This window comes from Coregonus lavaretus, assembly GCF_964263955.1.
Source record: "Coregonus lavaretus genome assembly, chromosome: 23".
NCBI lineage: Eukaryota > Metazoa > Chordata > Actinopteri > Salmoniformes > Salmonidae > Coregonus > Coregonus lavaretus.
The window spans coordinates 297,637-324,484 of record NC_140010.1 but is presented as its reverse complement, the minus strand read 5'-3'; the positions used below and the strand labels follow the sequence as shown (position 1 = coordinate 324,484).

At 45.7% G+C, this 26,848-nt stretch overlaps 1 protein-coding gene across 1 annotated transcript in view; it reads left to right on the top strand.

Moving 5' to 3' along the window:
• The window catches only part of LOC311098817 (delta-type opioid receptor-like), a gene marked incomplete at both ends in the record, with an annotated part of 55,846 nt that extends 29,876 nt beyond the window's left edge, over window positions 1-25,970 (top strand). The window contains 3 exons of the mRNA XM_084139387.1: window positions 10,930-11,056; window positions 11,255-11,480; window positions 25,330-25,970. Coding sequence (XP_083995513.1) covers window positions 10,930-11,056; window positions 11,255-11,480; window positions 25,330-25,970 — 994 coding nt within the window. The remainder of the gene's footprint in view (window positions 1-10,929; window positions 11,057-11,254; window positions 11,481-25,329) is intronic.
• Between the last annotated feature and the right edge of the window lie 878 nt (window positions 25,971-26,848).

Below are 26,848 nucleotides of genomic sequence, written 5' to 3'. Positions count from 1 at the left end.
ATATGTGTTATTTCATAGTTTTGATGTCTTCACTATTATTCTGCAATGTAGAAAATAGTAAAAATAAAGAAAAACCCTTGAATGAGTAGGTGTGTCCAAACAGATACAGGGCCCGCATTTCTATTTATTAAGAATCCCCATTAGTTCCTGCCAAGGCAGCAGCTACTCTTCCTGGGGTTTATTATGGATCCCCATTAGTTCCTGCCAAGGCAGCAGCTACTCTTCCTGGGGTTTATTATGGATCCCCATTAGTTCCTGCCAAGGCAGCAGCTACTCTTTCTGGGGTTTATTATGGATCCCCATTAGTTCCTGCCAAGGCAGCAGCTACTCTTCCTGGGGTTTATTATGGATCCCCATTAGTTCCTGCCAAGGCAGCAGCTACTCTTCCTGGGGTTTATTATGGATCCCCATTAGTTCCTGCCAAGGCAGAAGCTACTCTTCCTGGGGTTTATTATGGATCCCCATTAGTTCCTGCCAAGGCAGCAGCAACTCTGCATGGGGTTTATTATGGATAGTGCACAGTGAGCTGCACACAGTGGACTTCCTACTAGGGCACACCGCCTCAGTGTAACTTTGGTGCATAGGCACATGATCATTGCATACAATATTTTTACATTTACATTTTAGTCATTTAGCAGACGCTCTTATCCAGAGCGACTTACAGGATCAATTAGGGTTAAGTGCCTTGCTTAAGGGCACATCGACAGATTTTTCACCTAGTCGGCTCGGGGATTAGAACCAGCGACCTTTCGGTAACTGGCACAACGCTCTTACCCACTAAGCTACCTGCCGCCCTACAATAGCTGTAGGATCAACAGAGGTATTCAGGGCAGTAAATTAAGTAACTTACATTGTGTCTGACAACGCCCCTGGGATAATGTACATTTGATGGAGCATTATGACAACTCAGTGTCACAATTGTAGGGATTAAATGAGCTGGTCTTGGGTCATTGATAAGTCATTGTCTCAACAATCAATCAATCAATCAATTTTATTTTATATAGCCCTTCTTACATCAGCTAATATCTCGAAGTGCTGTACAGAAACCCAGCCTAAAACCCCAAACAGCTAGTAATGCAGGTGTAGAAGCACGGTGGCTAGGAAAAACTCCCTAGAAAGGCGAAAACCTAGGAAGAAACCTAGAGAGGAACCAGGCTATGAGGGGTGGCCAGTCCTCTTCTGGCTGTGCCGGGTGGAGATTATAACAGAACCATGCCAAGATGTTCAAAAATGTTCATAAGTGACAAGCATGGTCAAATAATAATCAGGAATAAATCTCAGTTGGCTTTTCATAGCCGATCATTAAGAGTTGAAAACAGCAGGTCTGGGACAGGTAGGGGTTCCATAACCGCAGGCAGAACAGTTTAAACTGGAATAGCAGCAAGGCCAGGCGGACTGGGGACAGCAAGGAGTCACCACGGCCGGTAGTCCCGACGTATGGTCCTAGGGCTCAGGTCTCTCAGTTGGCTTTTCATAGCCGATCATTAAGAGTTGAAAACAGCAGGTCTGGGACAGGTAGGGGTTTCGTAGCCGCAGGCAGAACAGTTGAAACTGGAATAGCAGCAAGGCCAGGCGGACTGGGGACAGCAAGGTGTCATCATGCCCGGTAGTCCTGACGTATGGTCCTAGGGCTCAGGTTCTCAGAGAGAAAGAGAGAACGAGAGAATTAGAGAGAGCATACTTAAATTCACACAGGACACTGGATAAGACAGGAGAAGTACTCCAGGTATAACCAACTAACCCCAGCCCCCCGACACATAAACTACTGCAGCATAAATACTGGAGGCTGAGACAGGAGCGGTCCGGAGACACTGTGGCCCCATCCGAAGAAACCCCCGGACAGGGCCAAACAGGAAGGATATAACCCCACCCACTCCGCCAAAGCACAGCCCCCGCACCACTAGAGGGATATCCCCAACCACCAACTTACAATCCTGAGACAAGGCCGAGTATAGCCCACAGAGGTCTCCACCACAGCACAAACCAAGGGGGGGGGCGCCAACCCAGACAGGAAGATCACGTCAGTAACTCAACCCACTCAAGTGACGCACCCCTCCCAGGGACGGCATGAAAGAGCACCAGCAAGCCAGTGACTCAGCCCCTGCAACAGGGTTAGAGGCAGAGAACCCCAGTGGAGAGGGGAACCGGCCCGGCAGAGACAGCAAGGGCTGTTCGTTGCTCCAGCCTTTCCGTTCACCTTCACACTCCTGGGCCAGACTACACTCAATCATATGACCTACTGAAGAGATAAGTCTTCAGTAAAGACTTAAAGGTTGAGACCGAGTCTGCGTCTCTCACATGGGTAGGCAGACTGTTCCATAAAAATGGAGATCTATAGGAGAAAGCCCTGCCTCCCGCTGTTTGCTTAGAAATTCTAGGGACAATTAGGAGGCCTGCGTCTTGTGACCGTAGCGTACGTATTGGTATGTACGGCAGGACCAACTCGGAAAGATAGGTAGGAGCAAGCCCATGTAACGCTTTATAGGTTAACAGTAAAACCTTGAAATCAGCCCTTGCCTTAACAGGAAGCCAGTGTAGGGAAGCTAGCACTGGAGTAATATGATCAAATTTCTTGGTTCTAGTCAGGATTCTAGCAGCCGTATTTAGCACTAACTGAAGTTTATTTAGTGCTTTATCCGGGTAGCCGGAAAATAGAGCATTGCAGTAGTCTAACCTAGAAGTAACAAATGCATGGATTAATTTTTCTGCATCATTTTTGGACAGAAAATTTCTGATTTTTGCAATGTTACGTAGATGGAAAAAAGCTGTCCTTGAAACAGTCTTGATATGTTCGTCAAAAGAGAGATCAGGGTCAAGAGTAACGCCTAGGTCCTTCACAGTTTTATTTGAGACGACTTTACAACCATCAAGATGAATTGTCAGATTTAACAGAAGATCTCTTTGTTTCTTGGGACCTAGAACAAGCATCTCTGTTTTGTCCGAGTTTAAAAGTAAAACGTTTTCAGCCATCCACTTCCTTATGTCTGAAACACAGGCTTCTAGCGAGGGCAATTTTGGGGCTTCACCATGCTTCATTGAAATGTACAGCTGTGTGTCATCCGCATAGCAGTGAAAGTTAACATTATGTTTTCGAATAACATCCCCAAGAGGTAAAATATATAGTGAAAACAATAGTGGTCCTAAAACGGAACCTTGAGGAACACCGAAATGTACAGTTGATTTGTCGGAGGACAGACCATTCACAGAGACAAACTGATATCTTTCCGACAGGTAGGATCTAAACCAGGCCAGAACTTGTCCGTGTAGACCAATTTGGGTTTCCAGTCTCTCCAAAAGAATGTGGTGATCGATGATCAACACAGCCTTGTAATGCATGGACAGAGTCCAGGAGCCAAGATTATTTCGATGGACCAGAAGGTGTCAAAGTTATCTATAAAAGTGATTCCAACAGAGTAATCTTTTAGCTAGGTGTGTAATTCCAGTAGCCTGCTGAATCTTTCACACCTGAGGCCAACGATAATACTGGAACTGAAATGATTGGCCACTTTTTGGAATCTTTCAGTGCTAGAATCAGTTCTTTAAAATCTAAAAGTTCTGAGCTAGCCCTTCTGATGTCGTTTGACCCCACATGGACTACAACAGCGTCAGCTCCCGGTACCTGTCGCAGAATGGTCGGAATCAACCTTGTAATGTCCTGTACCCGTACTTCCTGTTTGAGTTTCTGCCTATAGGAAGGGAGGAGCAAAATGGAATCATGGTCAGATTTGCCGAAAGGAGGGCGGGGGAGGGCCTTATAACCATCCCGGAAGTTCGAATAGCAATGGTAACTCAAAGGTAACTCCAAACACATTTTTGGTTAAACAAAGGTTCAAAATGGCGTCGCCCTGTTCATGGCTCCGAAGCAACTTTGAGTTTTTTGTTTGTTATTTCTCACATTATAGCTCAGAATGTCCTTTTGCATTATTTCATACAGCCGGAAAGAACTTCTGGATATTAGAGCGGCGGTAACTCACCAGCATTTCGACCAGAAATACGACTTTCCTGAATTGGACCCTTTGTTCGTACCCCTCAAGGCAATTCCACTTATCCCAGGGACTGCTCTAAGACGCCACTGGTGGAGAACAGGAATTTGAAGTAGACTTAGTCCGACTCAGGATGCGTGCATACCACCCACCGCTTCCGAGTATATTACTCGCTAATGTTCAGTCCCTGGACAATAAAGTAGACGAGCTCAGATCGAGGATCTCCTTCCAGAGAGATATATCCCAGACTGGGAATATGGTTGAATACAAACCGTGTATCTATGCCCTCCGTAAGGCAATCAAACAGGCAAAACGTCAGTACAGAGACAAAGCGGAGTTGTAATTTGTCACGAGAATTTTGTTATCTCAATGGTTGAAGTCAAACACTTCTAAAATCTTTGAATAAGAGGTGTAAATCTCTAGTTTAAATTAATTAGACAAAGACCCCTTAATTGCTGGTCAGTGGGTTTATTCATTGAGAGCGCTCTGCCCTCTCAAGTTCAGAGTCCATCTTTTATACACACACATCAGAGGAAAAGTCCCACCCCACTTTAGGCGGCCTGTGTTTTTCCCCTGTACACATATAAATAATTCTCATATCCTGCAACATGTTTCATACTCTCTTCCAAGCCTAACGGTTTCCTCCCCTCCCTAAATTGGGAGGCCTATTTCCTTATCTTGGTTTCACAGTTGTCACAAGTTGTCTAGCCTAACAGACCTTCTTCTCCTTCGTTGTCTGGCCTAACTCCTACTCACATTGCTAAATAGTAACACAATGTCATAATCTTTACTGGTCCTACACACATTATTAGATTATAGTCTCATGATTCTAACACATTTCACAAAGTGGAGTGTAATAATTAGTCATTCCCAAATTATTCTATCATAATTCAATGGCTCAGACACAAGACGTATGTGGCAGAGACTCCAGAGAATCACGGATTAGAAAGGGAAAACCAGCCACATCGCGGACATAGACAAGTTAAACAACTTCTTCGCCCACTTCAAGTGAAACACAGTGCCACCGACGCGGGCCACCTCTGCTTCCGAGGACTGTGGGCTCTCGTTCTCCATGGCCGACGTGAGTAAGACATTTAAGCGTGTTAACCCTCGCAAGGCTGCCGGCCCAGACGGCATCCCTAGCCGCATCCTCAGAGCATGCGCAGACCAGCTGGCTGGAGTGTTTACGGACATATTCAATCTCTCCCTATCCCAGTCTGCTGTCCCCGCATGCTTCAAGATGGCCACATTGTTCCTGTACCCAAGAAAGCAAAGGTAACTGAACTAAATGACTATCGCCCCGTAGCACTCACCTCTGTCATCATGAAGTGCTTTGAGAGACTAGTTAAGGATCATATCACCTCTACCTTACCTGCCACCCTAGACACACTACAATTTGCTTACCGCCCCAATAGATCCACGGATGACACAACCGCCATCGCACTGCACACTGCCCTATCCCATCTGGACTAGAGGAATACCTACAGTGGGGAGAACAAGTATTTGATACTCTGCCGATTTTTCAGGTTTTCCTACTTACAAAGCATGTAGAGGTCTGTAATTTTTATCATATGTACACTTCAACTGTGAGAGACGGAATCTAAAACAAAGATCCAGAAAATCACATTGTATGATTTCTAAGTAATTAATTTGCATTTTATCCCTCAACATCAACAAAATGAAGGAGCTGATCATGGACTTCAGGAGACAGCAGAGGGAGTACGCCCCAATCCACATCGACAGGACCGCAGTGGAGAAGGTACCTCCGCACACGTCACTGACAATCTGAAATGGTCCATCTACACAGACAGTGTGGTGAAGAAGGCACAACAGCGCCTCTTCAACCTCAGCAGGCTGAATAAATTTGCCCATAAGACCCTCACAAACTTTTACAGATTCACCATTGAGAGCATTCTGTCGGGCTGCATCACCACCTGGTACGGCAACTGCACCGTCCACAACCACAGGGCTCTCCAGAGGGTAGTGCGGTCTGCCCCACAAGACGGCTACCACCTGGTTACTCTACCATGCACCTTAGAGACTGCTGCCCTATGTACATAGACATGGAAGACTAGTCTGTTTAATGTTTACATACTGTTGTATCCACGTCATATGTATATACTGTATTCTAGTCAAAGACTATCCTATTTAACTATTGCTGTACATATACTATTCTTCAGATATACTATATATTCTATCCATATACTGTCCATATTGTCTATACATCCCATATATATATATATATATATATATATATATATATATATATATATATATATATATATATATATATATACAGTTGAAGTCGGAAGTTTACATACACTTAGGTTGGAGTCATTAAAACTAGATTTTCAACCACTCAACACATTTCTTGTTAACAAACTATAGTGCTGAGCACTTGTTGGCTGATTTTCTTTCACTCTGCAGTCCGACTCATCCCAAACCATCTCAATTGGGTTGAGGTCGGGGGATTGTGGAGGCCAGGTCATCTGATGCAGCACTCCATCTCTCTCCTTCTTTGTAAAATAGCCCTTACACAGCCTGGAGGTGTGTTGGGTCATTGTCCTGTTGAAAAACAAATGATTGTCCCATTAAGCCCAAACCAGATGGGAGGGCGTATCACTGTAGAATGTTGTGGTTGCCGTGATGGATAAGTAGGCCTTGAATTCTAAATAAATCACAGACAGTGTCACCAGCAAAAAAAAACACACCATAACACTTCCTCCTCCATGCTTTACGGTGGGAACTACACATGTGGAGATCATCCGTTCACCCACACCGCGTCTCACAAAGACACAGCGGTTGGAACCAAAAATCTCCAATTTGTACACATTTCCACCGGTCTAATGTCCATTGCTCGTGTTTCTTGGCCCAAGCAGGTCTCTTCTTCTTATTGGTGTCCTTTAGTAGTGGTTTCTTTGCAGCAATTCGACCATGAAGGCCTGATTCACACAGTCTCCTCTGAACAGTTGATGTTGAGATGTGTCTGTTACTTGAACTCTGTGAAGCATTTATTTGGGCTGCAATTTTTGAGGCTGGTAACTCTAATGAACTTATCCTCTGCAGCAGAGATAAGACTGGGTCTTCCATTCCTGTGGCGGTCCTCATGAGAGCCAGTTTTATCATAGCACTTGATGGTTTTTGCGACTGCACTTGAAGAAACGTTAAAAGTTCTTGACATTTTCCGTGTTGACTGACCTTCATGTCTTAAAGTAATGATGGACTGTCGTTTCTCTTTGCTTATTTGAGCTGTTCTTGCCATAATATGGACTTGGTCTTTTACCAAATAGGGCTATCTTCTGTATACCCCCCCCCCCCCAGTCCTATTATCTATGTCTGATCAGGTACACCACTAATAAAGTCCTATTATCTCTGTCTGATCCTATTATTGTGACGAACAGCGCCGGAGAAGATGGCTGCCGTTTTACAGCCCTCTAACCAATTGTACTATTATGTGTGTTTTTCCGCGTTATTTGTAATTTATTTTGTACATAATGTTTCTGCCATCGTCTCTTATAACCAAAAAGAGCTTCTGGATATCAGGACAGCGATTACTCACCTCGTATTGGACGAAGATTCTTTCTTCAACGAGGCGGCCGCGAAGGATATCATACAGACACCCGACAAGGCCCAAATCCCCGTCATTCGCATGAGGAAGAGACGGAGATATCGTGGACGTAGGTCGGGGTGCCTTGTAAGGATCCGACTGCGAGCGAGTAAACTGCCGCTCCCATCAATCCTATTAGCCAATCTTCAATCATTGGAGAACAAATTGGATGACCTAAGATTACGGTTATCCTATCAACGGGACATTAAAAACTGTAATATATTATGTTTCACTGAGTCGTGGCTGAACGACGACATGGATAACATACAGCTAGCGGGCTATACGCTACATCGGCAGGATAGAACGGCTGACTCCGGTAAGACAAGGGGTGGTGGTCTGTGTATATTTGTAAACAACAGCTGGTGCACAAAATCAAATACTAAGGAAGTCTCGAGGTTTTGCTCGCCTGAGGTAGAGTATCTTATGATAAGCTGTAGACCACACTATTTACCAAGAGAGTTTTCATCTATATTTTTCATAGCTGTCTATTTACCACCACAAACCAATGCTGGCATTAAGATTGCACTGAATGAGTTGTATAAGGCCATAAATCAACAGGAAAACGCTCATCCAGATGCAGCGCTCCTAGTGGCCGGGGACTTTAATGCAGGGAAACTTAAATCCGTTCTACCTAATTTCTGCCAGCATGTTAAATGTGCAACCAGAGGAAAAAAAACTCTGGACCACCTTTACTCCACACACAGAGACGCATACAAAGCTCTCCCTCGCCCTCCATTTGGCAAATCTGACCATAACTCTATCCTCCTGATTCCTGCTTATAAGCAAAAACTAAAGCAGGAAGCACCAGTGACTCGGTTAATAAAAAAGTGGTCAGATGACGCAGATGCTAAGCTACAGGACTGTTTTGCTAGCACAGACTGGAACATGTTCTGGGATTCTTCAGACAGCATTGAGGAGTACACCACATCAGTCACTGGCTTCATCAATAAGTGCATTGATGATGTCGTCCCCACAGTGACCGTACGTACATACCCCAACCAGAAGCCATGGATTACAGGAAACATCCGCACTGAGCTAAAGGGTAGAGCTGCCGCTTTCAAGGAGCGGGACTCTAACCCGGACGCTTATAAGAAATCCCGCTATGCCCTCCGACGAACCATCAAACAGGCAAAGAGTCAATACAGGACTAAGATTGAATCGTACTACACTGGCTCTGACGCTCGTCGGATGTGGCAGGGCTTGAAAACTATTACAGACTACAAAGGGAAGCACAGCCGCGAGCTGCCCAGTGACACAAGCCTACCAGACGAGCTAAACCACTTCTATGCTCGCTTCGAGGCAAGCAACACTGAAGCATGCATGAGAGCACCAGCTGTTCCGGATGACTATGTGATCACGCTCTCCGTAGCCGATGTGAGTAAGACTTTTAAGCAGGTCAACATTCACAAGGCCGCAGGGCCAGACGGATTACCAGGACGTGTACTCCGAGCATGTGCTGACCAACTGGCAAGTGTCTTCACTGACATTTTCAACATGTCCCTGACTGAGTCTGTAATACCAACATGTTTCAAGCAGACCACCATAGTCCCCGTGCCCAAGGACTCTAAGATAACCTGCCTAAATGACTACCGACCCGTAGCACTGACGTCTGTAGCCATGAAGTGCTTTGAAAAGCTGGTCACGGCTCACATCAGCAGCATTATCCCAGAAACCCTAGACTCACTCCAATTTGCATACCGCCCCAACAGATCCACAGATGATGCAATCTCTATTGCACTCCACACTGCCCTTTCCCACCTGGACAAGAGGAACACCTACGTGAGAATGCTATTCATTGACTACAGCTCAGCATTCAACACCATAGTGCCCTCTAAGCTCATCACTAAGCTAAGGATCCTGGGACTAAACACCTCCCTCTGCAACTGGATCCTGGACTTCCTGACGGGCCGCCCCCAGGTGGTAAGGATAGGTAACAACACATCTGCCACACTGATCCTCAACACGGGGGCCCCTCAGGGGTGCGTGCTCAGTCCCCTCCTGTACTCCCTGTTCACCCATGACTGCATGGCCAGGCACGACTCCAACACCATCATTAAGTTTGCCGACGACACAACAGTGGTAGGCCTGATCACCGACAATGATGAGACAGCCTATAGGGAGGAGGTCAGAGACCTGGCCGTGTGGTGCCAGGACAACAACCTCTCCCTCAACGTGACCAAGACAAAGGAGATGATTGTGGACTACAGGAAAAAAAAAGAGGACTGAGCACGCCCCCATTCTCATCGACGGGGCTTTCGTGGAACAGGTTGAGAGCTTCAAGTTCCTTAGTGTCCACATCACCAACGAACTATCATGGTCCAAACCCACCAAGACAGTCGTGAAGAGGGCACGACAAAGCCTATTCCCCCTCAGGAGACTGAAAAGATTTGGCATGGGTCCTCAGATCCTCAAAAAATTCTACAGCTGCACCATCGAGAGCATCCTGACTGGTTGCATCACCGCCTGGTATGGCAACTGCTTGGCCTCCGACCGCAAGGCACTACAGAGGGTAGTGCGTACGGCCCAGTACATCACTGGGGCCAAGCTTCCTGCCATCCAGCACCTCTATACCAGGCGGTGTCAGAGGAAGGCCCTCAAAATTGTCAAAGACTCCAGCCACCCTAGTCATAGACTGTTCTCTCTGCTACCGCACGGCAAGCGGTACCGGAGTGCCAAGTCTAGGTCCAAAAGACTTCTCAACAGCTTCTACCCCCAAGCCATAAGACTCCTGAACAGCTAATCATGGCTACCCGGACTATTTGCACTGCCCCCCCACCCCATCCTTTTACGCTGCTGCTACTCTGTTAACTATTTATGCATAGTCACTTTAACTCTACCCACATGTACATATTACCTCAACTACCTCAACTAGCCGGTGCCCCCGCACATTGACTCTGCACCGGTACCCCCCTGTATATATAGCCTCCCTACTGTTATTTTATTTTACTTCTGCTCTTTTTTTCTCAACACTTTTTTTGTTGTTGTTTTATTTTACTTTTTTTGTTAAAAAGAAATGCACTGTTGGTTAAGGGCTGTAAGTAAGCATTTCACTGTAATGTCTGCACCTGTTGTATTCGGCGCATGTGGCCAATACATTTTGATTTGATTTGATTTGATTTGATTATCTCTGTCTGATCAGGTACACCACTAATACAGTCCTATTATCTCTGTCTGATCAGGTACACCACTAATACAGTCCTATTATCTCTGTCTGATCAGGTACACCACTAATACAGTCCTATTATCTCTGTCTGATCAGGTACACCACTAATAAAGTCCTATTATCTCTGTCTGATCAGGTACACCACTAATAAAGTCCTATTATCTCTGTCTGATCAGGTACACTAAGATGAATACGGCCACCAACATCTACATCTTTAATCTGGCTGTAGCCGATGCCCTCGTGACCACCACCATGCCTTTCCAGAGTACTGACTACCTGATCAACTCCTGGCCCTTCGGAGAGGTAACCCTAACCCCTAACTTCTAAATCTTTCAGAGTCCTGACTACCTGCTCAACTCCTGGCCTTTTGGAGAGGTGGCAGAATACTGTACCTCAATAGCATAATGTCTGGTAGATAACCTACTCTGCCTGTCCTGTGGTGAGCTGATTTTAAATGGCATAAAGCACATTTCTATGGAAAATAATGATCCTCTCCTCCAGGTGGTGTGTAAGGTGTTTATCAGTATAGACTACTACAACATGTTCACCAGCATCTTCACTCTGACCATGATGTCAGTGGATCGATATGTAGCTGTGTGTCACCCGGTCAAGGCTCTGGACTTTAGAACTCCTGTGAAAGCGAAGATCATCAACATTCTCATCTGGGTTTCATCCTCCGCTGCCGGCATCCCTGCTCTGGTGCTGGGCAGCACACAGAACAACAACGGTACGCGCACACGCACACACACACACACACACACACACACACACACACACACACACACACACACACACACACACACACACACACACACACACACACACACACACACACACACACACACACACACACACACACACACACACACACACACACACACACACACACACACACACACACACACACACACACACACACACACACACACACACACACACACACACACACACACAGTCATGTTGATTACCTATTGAATCCTGTCAGTGCGTATGGTTTAGGATTTAGGGGTCGATGTGGGTTTATGTCTGTCGAGGAGTAGAGGCTTAGTATGAGAAGGAGATGTGCATTATTGGTTATTTGTGTTTTAAGGTGACAAATACATATAATGGATCTGTTCCACTCAGCCACTGAAAGATGCTGATTGGTCAATAAGCTGTATAAAGCTTTCTGATTGGTCAATAAGCTGTATAAAGCTTCCTGATTGGTCAATCTGCTGTCTGGAACACAGGCAGGACAGACAGAACCTGATCAATAATAATAATACAAGGCACTTAGATAGCGCTTTTCAACTGTTAGACTTGCTGTAGAATAGCTGGTCTGAAGAACCTGTCACTGAAGCTTGAGTTCAGACACTGTGAACAGGGAGGAGGTCATATGAGTTAGGTTGAGGTCAGACACTGGGAATAGGGAGGAGGTCATATGAGTTAGGTTGAGGTCAGACACTGGGAACAGGGAGGAGGTCATATGAGTTAGGTTGAGGTCAGACACTGGGAACAGGGAGGAGGTCATATGAGTTAGGTTGAGGTCAGACACTGGGAACAGGGAGGAGGTCATATGAGTTAGGTTGAGGTCAGACACTGGGAACAGGGAGGAGGTCATATGAGTTAGGTTGAGGTCAGACACTGGGAACAGGGAGGAGGTCATATGAGTTAGGTTGAGGTCAGACACTGGGAACAGGGAGGAGGTTGAGGTCAACAGAGCAGATGAGGTCTTGTATATGTCCCTTGATGTGACTGGGAACATTGACATGTTGGGTAATATTGAAACAGTCCAGAACTGCAATGAAATCAGAGGCAAGTTTTGAGTTTGATGAGTCCATGTGAATATTCACATCGCCAAGCAACAGACAGCATTACATTTGACATTTTAGTAATTTAGCAGACGCTCTTATCCAGAGCGACTTACAGGAGCAATTAGGGTTCAGTGCCTTGCTCAAGGGCACATCGGCCGATTTTTCACCTAGTCGGCTCGGGGATTAGAACCAGCGACCTTTCGTGTACTGGCACAACGCTCTTAACCACTCTACCCCACAGCAGGGGGAGAGTGGACAGCTATGGTGAGTAGCTCAGACAGGAACAATTCATTAGCTTTAGGAGGACAGTACACAAGGATAGGGGTCATGGAGCAGGATGGTTTATAGGCAATGTATTGAAATGAGGAGACCGTAGAGAGAGACAGTTGAGTTATTTAGATCGTAGAGTTGTACAGTACAGTGGGGTGGAGCGGGGTGATACAGGTAGACATAACCAGCAGGAGTAGCTTGGTTAAGAGAAAATAAATCACCAGGTTGTTGCCAGGTTTCAGTTAGGAGGAGGAAGACTAGCTTGCTCGAGTGTTGAGGAGAGCAAAGTTAGTACTGTGAGACTGAGAGGTGAGTTTATTTATTTTTGTACAAAAAAAAGTCACCTTTATTTAACCAGGTAAGAAGCCAGTTGAGAACAAGTTCTCATTTACAACTTGTTATATTTATATATTATATACAACTGCGACCTGGCCAAGATAAAGCAAAGCAGTGCGGTAAAAACAAAAACAACACAGAGTTACATATGGGGTAAACAAAACGTACAGTCAATAACACAATAGAAAATATATATACAGTGTGTGCAAATGTAGTAAGTTATGGAGGTAAGGCAATAAATAGGCCATAGTGCAAAATAATTACAATTAGTATTAACACTGGAATGATATGCAAATAGAGATACTGGGGTGCAAATGAGCAAAATAAATAACAATATGGGGATGAGGTAGTTGGGTGGGCTAATTTCAGATGGGCTGTGTACAGGTGCAGTGATCGGTAAGGTGCTCTGACAACTGATGCTTAAAGTTAGTGAGGGAGATAAGAGTCTCCAGCTTCAGAGATTTTTGCAGTTCGTTTCAGTCATTGGCAGCAGAGAACTGGAAGGAATGGCGGCCAAAGGAGGTGTTGGCTTTGGGGATGACCAGTGAGATATACCTGCTGGAGTGCATACTACGGGTGGGTGTTGCTATGGTGACCAATGAGCTAAGATAAGGCGGGGATTTGCCTAGTAGTGATTTATAGATGGCCTGGAGCCAGTGGGTTTGACGACGAATATGTAGTGAGGACCAGCCAACAAGAGCGTACAGGTCACAGTGGTGGGTAGTATATGGGGCTTTGGTGACAAAACGGATGGCACTGTGATAGACTACATAGTTTTATGAGGGCATGTTTGGCAGCATGAGTGAAGGAGGCTTTGTTGTGAAATAGGAAGCCGATTCTAGATTTAACTTTGGATTGGAGATGCTTAATGTGAGTCTGGAAGGAGAGTTTACAGTCTAACCAGACACCTAGGTATTTGTAGTTGTCCACATATTCTAGGTCAGACCAGCCGAGAGTAGTGATTCTAGTCGGGTGGGCGGGTGCAAACAGCGTTCGATTGAAGAGCATGCATTTAGTTTTACTAGTGTTTAAGAGCAGTTGGAGGCTACTGAAGGAGTGTTGTATGGCATTGAAGCTCGTTTGGAGGTTTGTTAACACAGTGTCCAATGAAGGGCCAGATGTATACAAAATGGTGTCGTCTGCGTAGCGGTGGATCTGAGAATCACGGTGGTTGACAGAGTCGAAAGCCTTGGCCAGGTCGATGAAGACGGCTGCACAGTACTGTCTATTATCGATTGCGGTTATAATATCGTTTAGGACCTTGAGCGTGGCTGAGGTGCACCCATGACAAGCTCGTAAACCGGATTGCATAGTGGAGAAGGTACGGTGTGATTCGAAATGGTCGGTGATCTGTTTGTTAACTTGGCTTTCAAAAACTTTCGAAAGGCAGGGCAGGATGGATATAGGTCTGTAACAGTTTGGATCTAGAGTGTCACCCCCTTTGAAGAGGGGGATGACCGCGGCAGCTTTCCAATCTCTGGGGATCTCAGACGTTACGAAAGAGAGGTTGAACAGGCTAGTAATAGGGGTCGCGACAATTTTGGCGGCTAATTTTAGAAAGAAAGGGTCCAGATTGTCTAGGCCAGATGATTTGTAGGGGTCCAGATTTTGCAGCTCTCTCAGAACATCAGCTGTCTGAATTTGTGTGAAGGAGAAGCGGGGGGGGGGGGGGGCAAGTTGCAGCGGAGAGTGCAGAGCTGGTGACCGGGGTAGTGGTAGCCAGGTGGAAAGCATGACCAGCCGTAGCAAAATGCTTGTTGAAATTCTCGCTTATTGTAGATTATTGTGGTGATAGTGTTTCATAGCCTCAGTGCAGTGGGCAGCTGGGAGGAAGTGCTCTTATTCTCCATGGACTTTACAGTGTCCCAAAACTTTTGGAGTTAGTGCTACAGGATGCACATTTCTGTTTGAAAAAGCTAGCATTTGTTTTCCTAACTGCTTGTGTATATTGGTTCCTAACTTCCCTGAAAAGTTGCATATCGCGGGGGCTATTCGATGCTAATGCAGTACGCCACAGGATGTTTTTGTGCTGGTCATGGGCAGTCAAGTCTGAGGAGAACCAGGGGCTATATCTGTTCTTAGTTCTGAATTTTATTTTAGATTGAGAGGAAAGCACTTTTAAAGAACAACCAGGCATCCTCTACCTACCGCTTTACAGTGAAATTGTATAATAAGAACTAACTGGAATAGCAATAGGCAAGGCATATTTACATGGGAGAGAGGCATAAAGCAATCACAGGTGTTATTCGAGAGAGCTAAGACAACAACTGGTAATGGCGATGAAAGTTTGGGCTGAGGCTAAACAGATAAACAGGACAGGATACCGTGTAAAGGAACAGTCCAGCAGGCATCATCTGTGCAGCTGAGTGATCATAAGGTCCAGTGAACAGCAATATGTGAGTCCGAGAGCAGTTCGAATTGGTGCTACAGCACAGGCTAGCAGGAAGCATGGCTGTTGTTTGCGTGTGCTAGCGGGCCGGGGCTAGCAGATGGATCTTTGAGGTCGTCGCAACGGGAAGCCTGTTGAAACCACAGATGATTACGTCGGCAGACCAGTCGTAATGGATCGGCGAGGCTCTGTGTCGACTCTAGGAGGTCCCGTCCGGTTGACAGAGAGGTAGATAGCCGGGAGATGGGCCTGAGTCAAGGCTAGCTCAAGGCTGATTAGCCAACAACAACGTTCATTCGGTTGCAGCTAGCTAGTTGCGATTATCCAGTGTTAAAGGTCCAGTGATTCAGTGATTCCGGCAGAAAAACCGATATGTTCTGGGTCGATAACACGCTGTGCAGACAGTGCAGACTGGCCGAATAATAGTCCAGGCTAGAGCTGGCTGGTAGGTAGTGCAGGCCACGGACAATGGTGAAAAACCGCTAACGGTGGCTAATAGCAAGTAGCTAGTTAGCTGGCTAATCCCGTCCGGTAGACAGAGAGGTAGGTAGCCGGGATATGGGCCTGGTTTGAGGCTAGCTCAAAGCTAACTGGTGCTTGCTTCGGGGGCAGTGGTGATTAGCCAACAGCAACATCCATTCGGTTGCGGCTAGCTAGTTGCGATCCGGTGTTAATGTCCAGTGATTCAGTTATTCTGGCAGATAATCCGATGTTCTGGGTGTAAACCGCTAACGGTGGCTAATAGCAAGTAGCTAGTTAGCTGGCTAGCTAGTTTCAACTGGAGATTCTAGATAAAAGGTAAGTCAATAATAGAATCCGTTCCACATTGAGTGAGGCGGGTTGCAGGAAAGTATATTTAGTAGAAGGATGAAAAGTGTGATAGGGAAATATGTACGGAATATAAAAAAAATATACAAAAACACACTATTTACACGGACACACACAGAGTACACGACCGCACTGCTATGCCATCTTGGGGTTTATGGATAGTGGTAGGATGAAGAGGGGGCAGGCAGTATGAGGCGACGGATTGGGAGCAGGATACGAGTGAGACCAGAGAGAGTTAATGTTGCTACCAGTAGTATAGTTGACAGACCAGTTCCAACGTGAGCCACGATGCAGGTAGCGGTGTCTTATGTAGGATACATGATGAGCCCCACGATGCAGGTAGCGGTGTCTATGTAGGATGCATGATGAGCCCCATGATGCAGGTAGCGGTGTCTATGTAGGATGCATGATGAGCCCCATGATGCAGGTAGCGGTGTCTATGTAGGATGCATGATGAGCCCCACGATGCAGGTAGTGGTGTCTTATGTAGGATGCATGATGAGCCCCATGATGCAGGTAGCGGTGTCTTATGTAGGATGCATGATGAGCCCCATGATGCAGGTAGCGGTGTCTTATGTAGGATGCATGATGAGCCCCATGATGCAGGTAGCGGTGTCTTATGTAGGATGCATGATGAGCCCCACGATGCAGGTAGTGGTGTCTTATGTAGGATGCATGATGAGCCCCACAATGCAGGTAGTGGTGTCTATGTAGGATGGATGATGAGCCCCACAATGCAGGTAGCGGTGTCTATGTAGGATGCATGATGAGCCGGCAGGAATAAGGACATCAGAGGAGAGCCCAGAGTTATTATTCAGGAGATTAAGATCAAGGGAGTTTTTAGTCTGGAAAAAACAGGGAGAGATAAATCACAGTAATTCAGGACAGCGCACAAACATGACGAACAGAGAGGAGCCAGTGGGCAGGTACATAACAGGAGGAACAGAGAGGAGCCAGTGGGCAGGTACATGACGAACAGAAAGGAGCCAGTGGGCAGGTACATAACAGGAGGAACAGAGAGGAGCCAGTGGGCAGGTACATAACAGGAGGAACAGAGAGGAGCCAGTGGGCAGGTACATAACAGGAGGAGCAGAGAGGAGCCAGTGGGCAGGTACATAACAGGAGGAGCAGAGAGGAGCCAGTGGGCAGGTACATAACAGGAGGAACAGAGAGGAGCCAGTGGGCAGGTACATAACCAGTGGGCAGGTACATAACAGGAGGAACAGAGAGGAGCCAGTGGGCAGGTACATAACAGGAGGAGCAGAGAGGAGCCAGTGGGCAGGTACATAACAGGAGGAACAGAGAGGAGCCAGTGGGCAGGTACATAACAGGAGGAGCAGAGAGGAGCCAGTGGGCAGGTACATAACAGGAGGAACAGAGAGGAGCCAGTGGGCAGGTACATAACAGGAGGAGCAGAGAGGAGCCAGTGGGCAGGTACATAACAGGACGAACAGAGAGGAGCCAGTGGGCAGGTACATAACAGGAGGAGCAGAGAGGAGCCAGTGGGCAGGTACATAACCAGTGGGCAGGTACATAACCAGTGGGCAGGTACATAACAGGAGGAGCAGAGAGGAGCCAGTGGGCAGGTACATAACAGGAGGAACAGAGAGGAGCCAGTGGGCAGGTACATAACCAGTGGGCAGGTACATAACAGGAGGAGCAGAGAGGAGCCAGTGGGCAGGTACATAACCAGTGGGCAGGTACATAACAGGAGGAGCAGAGAGGAGCCAGTGGGCAGGTACATAACCAGTGGGCAGGTACATAACCAGTGGGCAGGTACATAACAGGAGGAACAGAGAGGAGCCAGTGGGCAGGTACATAACAGGAGGAACAGAGAGGAGCCAGTGGGCAGGTACATAACAGGAGGAACAGAGAGGAGCCAGTGGGCAGGTACATAACCAGTGGGCAGGTACATAACAGTGATTTAGATCCAACAAAACGTCAGATAAATCCAAACAGAAACCCCCACCGTCTGTAAAGCAGCAAGCCAGAACCCAACTAGACTACTCTAAACCAGCTAGCACTAGAGCCCACAGTCAGAACCCATCTGAAACACAACCTTCACCAGCTAGCACTAGAACCCACAGTCAGAACCCATCTGAAACACAACCTTCACCAGCTAGCACTAGAATCCACAGTCAGAACCCATCTGAAACACAACCTTCACCAGCTAGCACTAAAACCCACAGTCAGAACCCATCTGAAACACAACCTTCACCAGCTAGCACTAGAATCCACAGTCAGAACCCATCTGAAACACAATCTTCACCAGCTAGCACTAGAATCCACAGTCAGAACCCATCTGAAATACAACCTTCACCAGCTAGCACTAGAACCCACAGTCAGAACCCATCTGAAACACAACCTTCACCAGCTAGCACTAGAATCCACAGTCAGAACCCATCTGAAACACAACCTTCACCAGCTAGCCCCTAGAACCCACAGTCAAAACCCATCTGAAACACAACCTTCACCAGCTAACACTAGAATTCACAGTCAAAACCCATCTGAAACACAACCTTCACCAGCTAGCACTAGAACCCACAGTCAAAACCCATCTGAAACACAACCTTCACCAGTTAGCACTAGAACCCACAGTCAAAACCCATCTGAAACACAACCTTCACCAGCTAGCACTAGAACCCACAGTCAGAACCCATCTGAAACACAACCTTCACCAGCTAGCACTAGAATCCACAGTCAGATCCATCTGAAACACAACCTTCACCAGCTAGCACTAGAACCCACAGTCAATACCCATCTGAAACACAACCTTCACCAGCTAGCACTAGAACCCACAGTCAAAACCCATCTGAAACACAACCTTCACCAGCTAGCACTAGAACCCACAGTCAAAACCCATCTGAAACACAACTTTCACCAGCTAGCACTAGATCCCACAGTCAAAACCCATCTGAAACACAACCTTCACCAGCTAGCACTAGAACCCACAGTCAAAACCAATCTGAAACACAACCTTCACCAGCTAGCACTAGATCTCACAGTCAAAACCCATCTGAAACACAAACTTCACCAGCTAGCACTAGAACCCACAGTCAGAACCCATCTGAAACACAACCTTCACCAGCTAGCACTAGAACCCACAGTCAAAACCCATCTGAAACACAACTGTCACCAACTAGCACTAGAATCCACAGTCAAAACCCATCTGAAACACAACCTTCACCAGCTAGCACTAGCATCCACAGTCAAAACCCATCTGAAACACAAACTTCACCAGCTAGCACTAGAATCCACAGTCAAAACCCATCTGAAACACAACCTTCAACAGCTAGCACTATAACCCACAGTCAAAACCCATCTGAAACACTACCTTCACCAGCTAGCACTAGAACCCACAGTCAAAACCCATCTGAAACACAACCTTCACCTGCTAGCACTAGAACCCACAGTCAGAACCCATCTGAAACACAACCTTCACCAGCTAGCACTAGAACCCACAGTCAAAACCCATCTGAAACACAACCTTCAACAGCTAGCACTATAACCCACAGTCAAAACCCATCTGAAACACTACCTTCACCAGCTAGCACTAGAACCCACAGTCAAAACCCATCTGAAACACAACCTTCACCTGCTAGCACTAGAACCCACAGTCAGAACCCATCTGAAACACAACCTTCACCAGCTAGCACTAGAACCCACAGTCAAAACCCATCTGAAACACAACTTTCACCAACTAGCACTAGAATCCACAGTCAAAACCCATCTGAAACACAACCTTCACCAGCTAGCACTAGCATCCACAGTCAAAACCCATCTGAAACACAAACTTCACCAGCTAGCACTAGAATCCACAGTCAAAACCCATCTGAAACACAACCTTCAACAGCTAGCACTAGAACCCACAGTCAAAACCCATCTGAAACACTACCTTCACCAGCTAGCACTAGAACCCACAGTCAAAACCCATCTGAAACACAACCTTCACCTGCTAGCACTAGAACCCCACAGTCAGAACCCATCTGAAACACAACCTTCATCAGCTAGCACTAGAACCCACAGTCAAAACCCATCTGAAACACAATCTTCACCAGCTAGCACTAGAAACCACAGTCAGAACCCATCTCAAACACAACCTTCACCAACTAGCACTAAAATCCACAGTCAGAACCCATCTGAAACACAACCTTCACCAGCTAGCACTAGAACTCACAGTCAAAACCCATCTGACACAGAGTCCAAAATCCAAAATAGATCAATTATCCAGAGGTGGGTCAGGGAACCAGGAGAACAGTGATCAGAGGAAGAATCCAGGCAGGTGGAGGTGATCACAGCAGCAAAGTCCAGACTCAGAGGTAGTCTAGCAGCCAACTAGGTTGTAAAAGTCATAAAAACCCCAGTAGGCTAAAAAGTGGACAAAACAATCACTCAATGAAAAACAGACGAGTAAACACTGTTACTAAACAGGTACCAGGGTGAAGCGGCAATCGAGCACGACGCCAGCAGATACCCTAACCCGGAATTGTCTTCAGCATACAGTCTCGGTCATACTGTGTTGACTTCAGCATACTGGAAGTGTTGACTTTAGCATACAGTCTCATTCCACTGTGGCATTTACCGATAATAAATCCCTGCGCTGTGATGTTTACCTCCAGCAATTACATCACCCTACCATTGTCTATACATCAGACCACTGTCTGTACACAAGACCACTGTCTATACATCACACCACTGTCTAACTGATTCATCAGACCACTGTCTATACATCAGACCACTATTTATACATCAGACCACTGTCTATACATCAGACCACTGTCTAACTGATACATCAGACCACTGTCTATACATCAGACCACTGTCTAACTGAAACATCAGACCACTGTCTATAAATCAGACCACTGTCTATACATTAGACCACTGTCTATACATCAGACCACTGTCTAACTGATTCATCAGACCACTGTCTATAAATCAGACCACTGTCTAACTGAAACATCAGACCACTGTCTATAAATCAGACCACTGTCTATACATCAGACCATTGTCTAATTGATTCATCAGACCAATGTCTATACATCAGACCACTGTCTATAAATCAGACCACTGTCTATACATCATACCAATGTCTATACGTCAGAACATTGTCTATACATCAGACCACTTTGTATACACCAGACGACTGTCTATACACCAGACCTATCTTTCTACATCAGACCACTGTCTATACATCAGACCACTGTCTAACTGATGCATCAGACCACTGTCTATACATCAGACCACTGTCTATACATCAGACCACTGTCTATACATCAGACCACGGTCTAACTGATTCATCAGACCACTGTCTATACAACAGACCACTGTCTAACTGATATATCAGACCACTGTCTAACTGATACATCAGACCACTGTCTATACATCAGACCACTGTCTAACTGATTCATCAGACCACTGTCTATAAATCAGACCACTGTCTAACTGAAACATCAGACCACTGTCTATAAATAGACCACTGTCTATACATCAGACCATTGTCTAATTGATTAATCAGACCACTGTCTATAAATCAGACCACTGTCTATACATCATACCATTGTCTAACTGATTCATCAGACCACTGTCTATACATGAGACTGCTGTCAGTCTGATAATAATAATAATAATAATAATATGCCATTTAGCAGACGCTTTTATCCAAAGCGACTTACAGTCATGTGTGCATACATTTTTACGTATGGGTGGTCCCGGGGACCGAACCCACTACCCTGGCATTACAAGCGCCATGCTCTACCAATTGAGCTACAGAGGACCACTGTCCATACCACTATCTGATACATCAAACCACTGTCCATACATTAGACCACTGTCTATAAATCAGACCACTGTCTATACATCAGAACACTGTCTAACTGATACATCAGACCACTGTCTATACATCAGACCACTGTCTATACATCAGACCACTGTCTATAAATCAGACCACTGTCTATACATCAGACCACTGTCTATACATCAGACCACTGTCTATACATCAGACCACTATTTATACATCAGACCACTGTCTATACATCAGACCACTGTCTAACTGATACATCAGACCACAGTCTATACATCAGACCACTGTCTAACTGAAACATCAGACCACTGTCTATAAATCAGACCACTGTCTATACATTAGACCACTGTCTATACATCAGACCACTGTCTAACTGATTCATCAGACCACTGTCTATAAATCAGACCACTGTCTAACTGAAACATCAGACCACTGTCTATAAATCAGACCACTGTCTATACATCAGACCATTGTCTAATTGATTCATCAGACCAATGTCTATACATCAGACCACTGTCTATAAATCAGACCACTGTCTATACATCATACCAATGTCTATACGTCAGAACATTGTCTATACATCAGACCACTTTGTATACACCAGACGACTGTCTATACACCAGACCTATCTTTCTACATCAGACCACTGTCTATACATCAGACCACTGTCTAACTGATGCATCAGACCACTGTCTATACATCAGACCACTGTCTATACATCAGACCACTGTCTATACATCAGACCACGGTCTAACTGATTCATCAGACCACTGTCTATACAACAGACCACTGTCTAACTGATATATCAGACCACTGTCTAACTGATACATCAGACCACTGTCTATACATCAGACCACTGTCTAACTGATTCATCATACCACTGTCTATAAATCAGACCACTGTCTAACTGAAACATCAGACCACTGTCTATAAATAGACCACTGTCTATACATCAGACCATTGTCTAATTGATTAATCAGACCACTGTCTATAAATCAGACCACTGTCTATACATCATACCATTGTCTAACTGATTCATCAGACCACTGTCTATACATGAGACTGCTGTCAGTCTGATAATAATAATAATAATAATAATAATAATATGCCATTTAGCAGACGCTTTTATCCAAAGCGACTTACAGTCATGTGTGCATACATTTTTACGTATGGGTGGTCCCGGGGACCGAACCCACTACCCTGGCATTACAAGCGCCATGCTCTACCAATTGAGCTACAGAGGACCACTGTCCATACCACTATCTGATACATCAAACCACTGTCCATACATTAGACCACTGTCTATAAATCAGACCACTGTCTATACATCAGACCACTGTCTATACATCAGAACACTGTCTATACATCAGACCACTGTCTATACATCAGACCACTGTCTAACTGATACATCAGACCACTGTCTATAAATCAGACCACTGTCTATAAATCAGACCACTGTCTATACATCAGACCACTGTCTATACATCAGAACACTGTCTAACTGATACATCAGACCACTGTCTATACATCAGACCACTGTCTAACTGATACATCAGACCACTGTCTATACATCAGACCACTGTTTATACATCAGACCACTGTCTAACTGATTCATCGGACCACTGTCTATAAATCAGACCACTGTCTAACTGAAACATCAGACCACTGTCTATAAATCAGACCACTGTCTATACATCAGACCAATGTCTATACGTCAGAACACTGTCTATACATCAGACCACTTTGTATACACCAGACCACTGTCTATACACCAGACCTATCTTTCTACATCAGACCACTGTCTATACATCAGACCACTGTCTATACATCAGACCACTGTCTAACTGAAACATCAGACTACTGTCTATAAATCAGACCACTGTCTAACTGAAACATCAGACCACTGTCTATAAATCAGACCACTGTCTAACTGAAACATTAGACCACTGTCTATAAATCAGACCACTGTCTATACATCATACCACTGTCTAACTGAAACATCAGACCACTGTCTATACATCAGAACACTGTCTATACATCAGACCACATTGTATACACCAGACGACTGTCTATACACCAGACCTATCTTTCTACATCAGACCACTGTCTATACATCAGACCAATGTCTAACTGATACATCAGACCACTGTCTATACATCAGACCACTGTCTATACATCAGACCACTGTCTATACATCAGACCACTGTCTATACACTAGACCACTGTCTATACATCAGACCACTGTCTATACATCAGACCACTGTCTATACATCAGACCACTGTCTAACTGATACAGAAGTTAGATTTAGGGTTAGTTTGTGTTATTTAGGGTTAGTTAAGGTTAGTTAGGGTTAGTTAAGGTTAGTTAGGGTTAGTTAAGGTTAGTTAGGGTTAGTTAGGGTTAGTTAGGGTTAGTTGAGGTTGGTTAGGGTTAGTTAGGGTTAGTTATGGTTAGTTAAGGTTAGTTAGGGTTAGTTAAGGTTAGTTAGGGTTAGTTAAGGTTAGTTATGGTTAGTTAAGGTTAGTTAGGGTTATTTAAGGTTAGTTAGGGTTAGTTAAGGTTAGTTAGGGTTAGTTAACCCTCCCGTTGTCCTAGGGTCAAAATGACCCGCCACTGTGTTGAACCAACTTTATTTAATTTTTATATTTTGGGGATCATTTGTGAGAAGGAGGCAGTGAGACTTTAAAGAAAGTATCACTGCCTCCTTCTCACAAATGATCCAAAAAATATAAAAATTAAATAAAGTTGGTTCAACACAGTGGCGGGTCATTTTGACCCAAGGACAACGGGAGGGTTAAGGTTAGTCAAGGTTGGTTAAGGTTAGTTAGGGTTAGTTAGGGTTAGTTAAGGTTAGTTATGGTTAGTTATGGTTAGTTAAGGTTAGTTAAGGTTAGTTAGGGTTAGTTAGGGTTAGTTGAGGTTGGTTAGGGTCAGTTAGGGTTAGTTAGGGTTAGTTAGGGTTAGTTAAGGTTAGTTAGGGTTAGTTAAGGTTAGTTAGGGTTAGTTAGGGTTAGTTAAGGTTAGTTAGGGTTAGTTAAGGTTAGTTAGGGTTAGTTAAGGTTAGTTAGGGTTAGTTAGGGTTAGTTAGGGTTAGTTAAGGTTAGTTAGGGTTAGTTAGGTTTAGTTAGGGTTAATGTTAATATTACTGTCTATCTCTAGGTACTACAGAGTGTGCCCTCCAGTTCCCTGACCCCTATATCTACTGGGACAGAGTGATGAAGGTCTGCGTGTTCATCTTCGGCTTCGTGGCACCCCTCCTCATCGTCAGTGTGTGTTATACCCTAATGGTGCTGCGTCTGAAGAGCGTGCGACTGCTCTCTGGCTCCCGGGAGAAGGACCGGAACCTGCGGCGGATCACCCGGCTGGTTTTGGTGGTGGTAGCAGTGTTCGTAGTCTGCTGGACGCCTATCCACATCTTTATCCTGGTTAAGGCGCTGGCGCCCTCCGGTGACGTTCTCGAGACCACGCCCGTCATGGCGGCCTACTTCTTCTGCGTTGCCCTGGGTTACACCAACAGCAGCCTCAACCCCATTCTCTACGCCTTCCTGGATGAGAACTTCAAACGCTGCTTCAGGGACTATTGCTGCCCGGGGGGGAGGGGGGGAGGGGGTAACAGCCAGGGGGGGAGGGGGGTCAGGGGTAACAGCCAGGGGGGGAGGGGGGTCGGGGGCAACAGCCAGGGGGGGAGTCGAGTGAAGAGCTACACCTGTCCACCAACGGCCCGGGGGAGAGGGCAGGAGGGACAGAGGGAGGGGGAGGCTGGTATGACTAGCGGTGGAGCTGGAACAGTCCTCCCTTAACTCCTACAGCAGAGAGGACTCTAACGGGTTGACACAGATCACATTGTCTATCTCCGGGAGAGTATTACAGCACAGTCTTCTGATGTGTTCTTCTAGAGCAGTACATCTTCACCTCACCACCTCTATCTTAACCTGACCCAGTCCTAAAGAGACCCAGGTCACCTCTTCTATCTGAGGGACAGCAGTACATCCTTCTGATCTAGTCCTAAAGAGACCCAGGTCACCTCTTCTATCTGAGGGACAGCAGTACATCCTTCTGATCTAGTCCTAAAGAGACCCAGGTCACCTCTTCTATCTGAGGGACAGCAGTACATCCTTCTGATCTAGTCATAAAGAGACCCAGGTCACCTCTTCTATCTGAGGGACAGCAGTACATCCTTCTGATCTAGTCCTAAAGAGACCCAGGTCACCTCTTCTATCTGAGGGACAGCAGTACATCCTTCTGATCTAGTCCTAAAGAGACCCAGGTCACCTCTTCTATCTGAGGGACAGCAGTACATCCTTCTGATCTAGTCCTAAAGAGACCCAGGTCACCTCTTCTATCTGAGGGACAGCAGTACATCCTTCTGATCTAGTCATAAAGAGACCCAGGTCACCTCTTCTATCTGAGGGACAGCAGTACATCCTTCTGATCTAGTCCTAAAGAGACCCAGGTCACCTCTTCTATCTGAGGGACAGCAGTACATCCTTCTGATCTAGTCATAAAGAGACCCAGGTCACCTCTTCTATCTGAGGGACAGCAGTACATCCTTCTGATCTAGTCCTAAAGAGACCCAGGTCACCTCTTCTATCTGAGGGACAGCAGTACATCCTTCTGATCTAGTCATAAAGAGACCCAGGTCACCTCTTCTATCTGAGGGACAGCAGTACATCCTTCT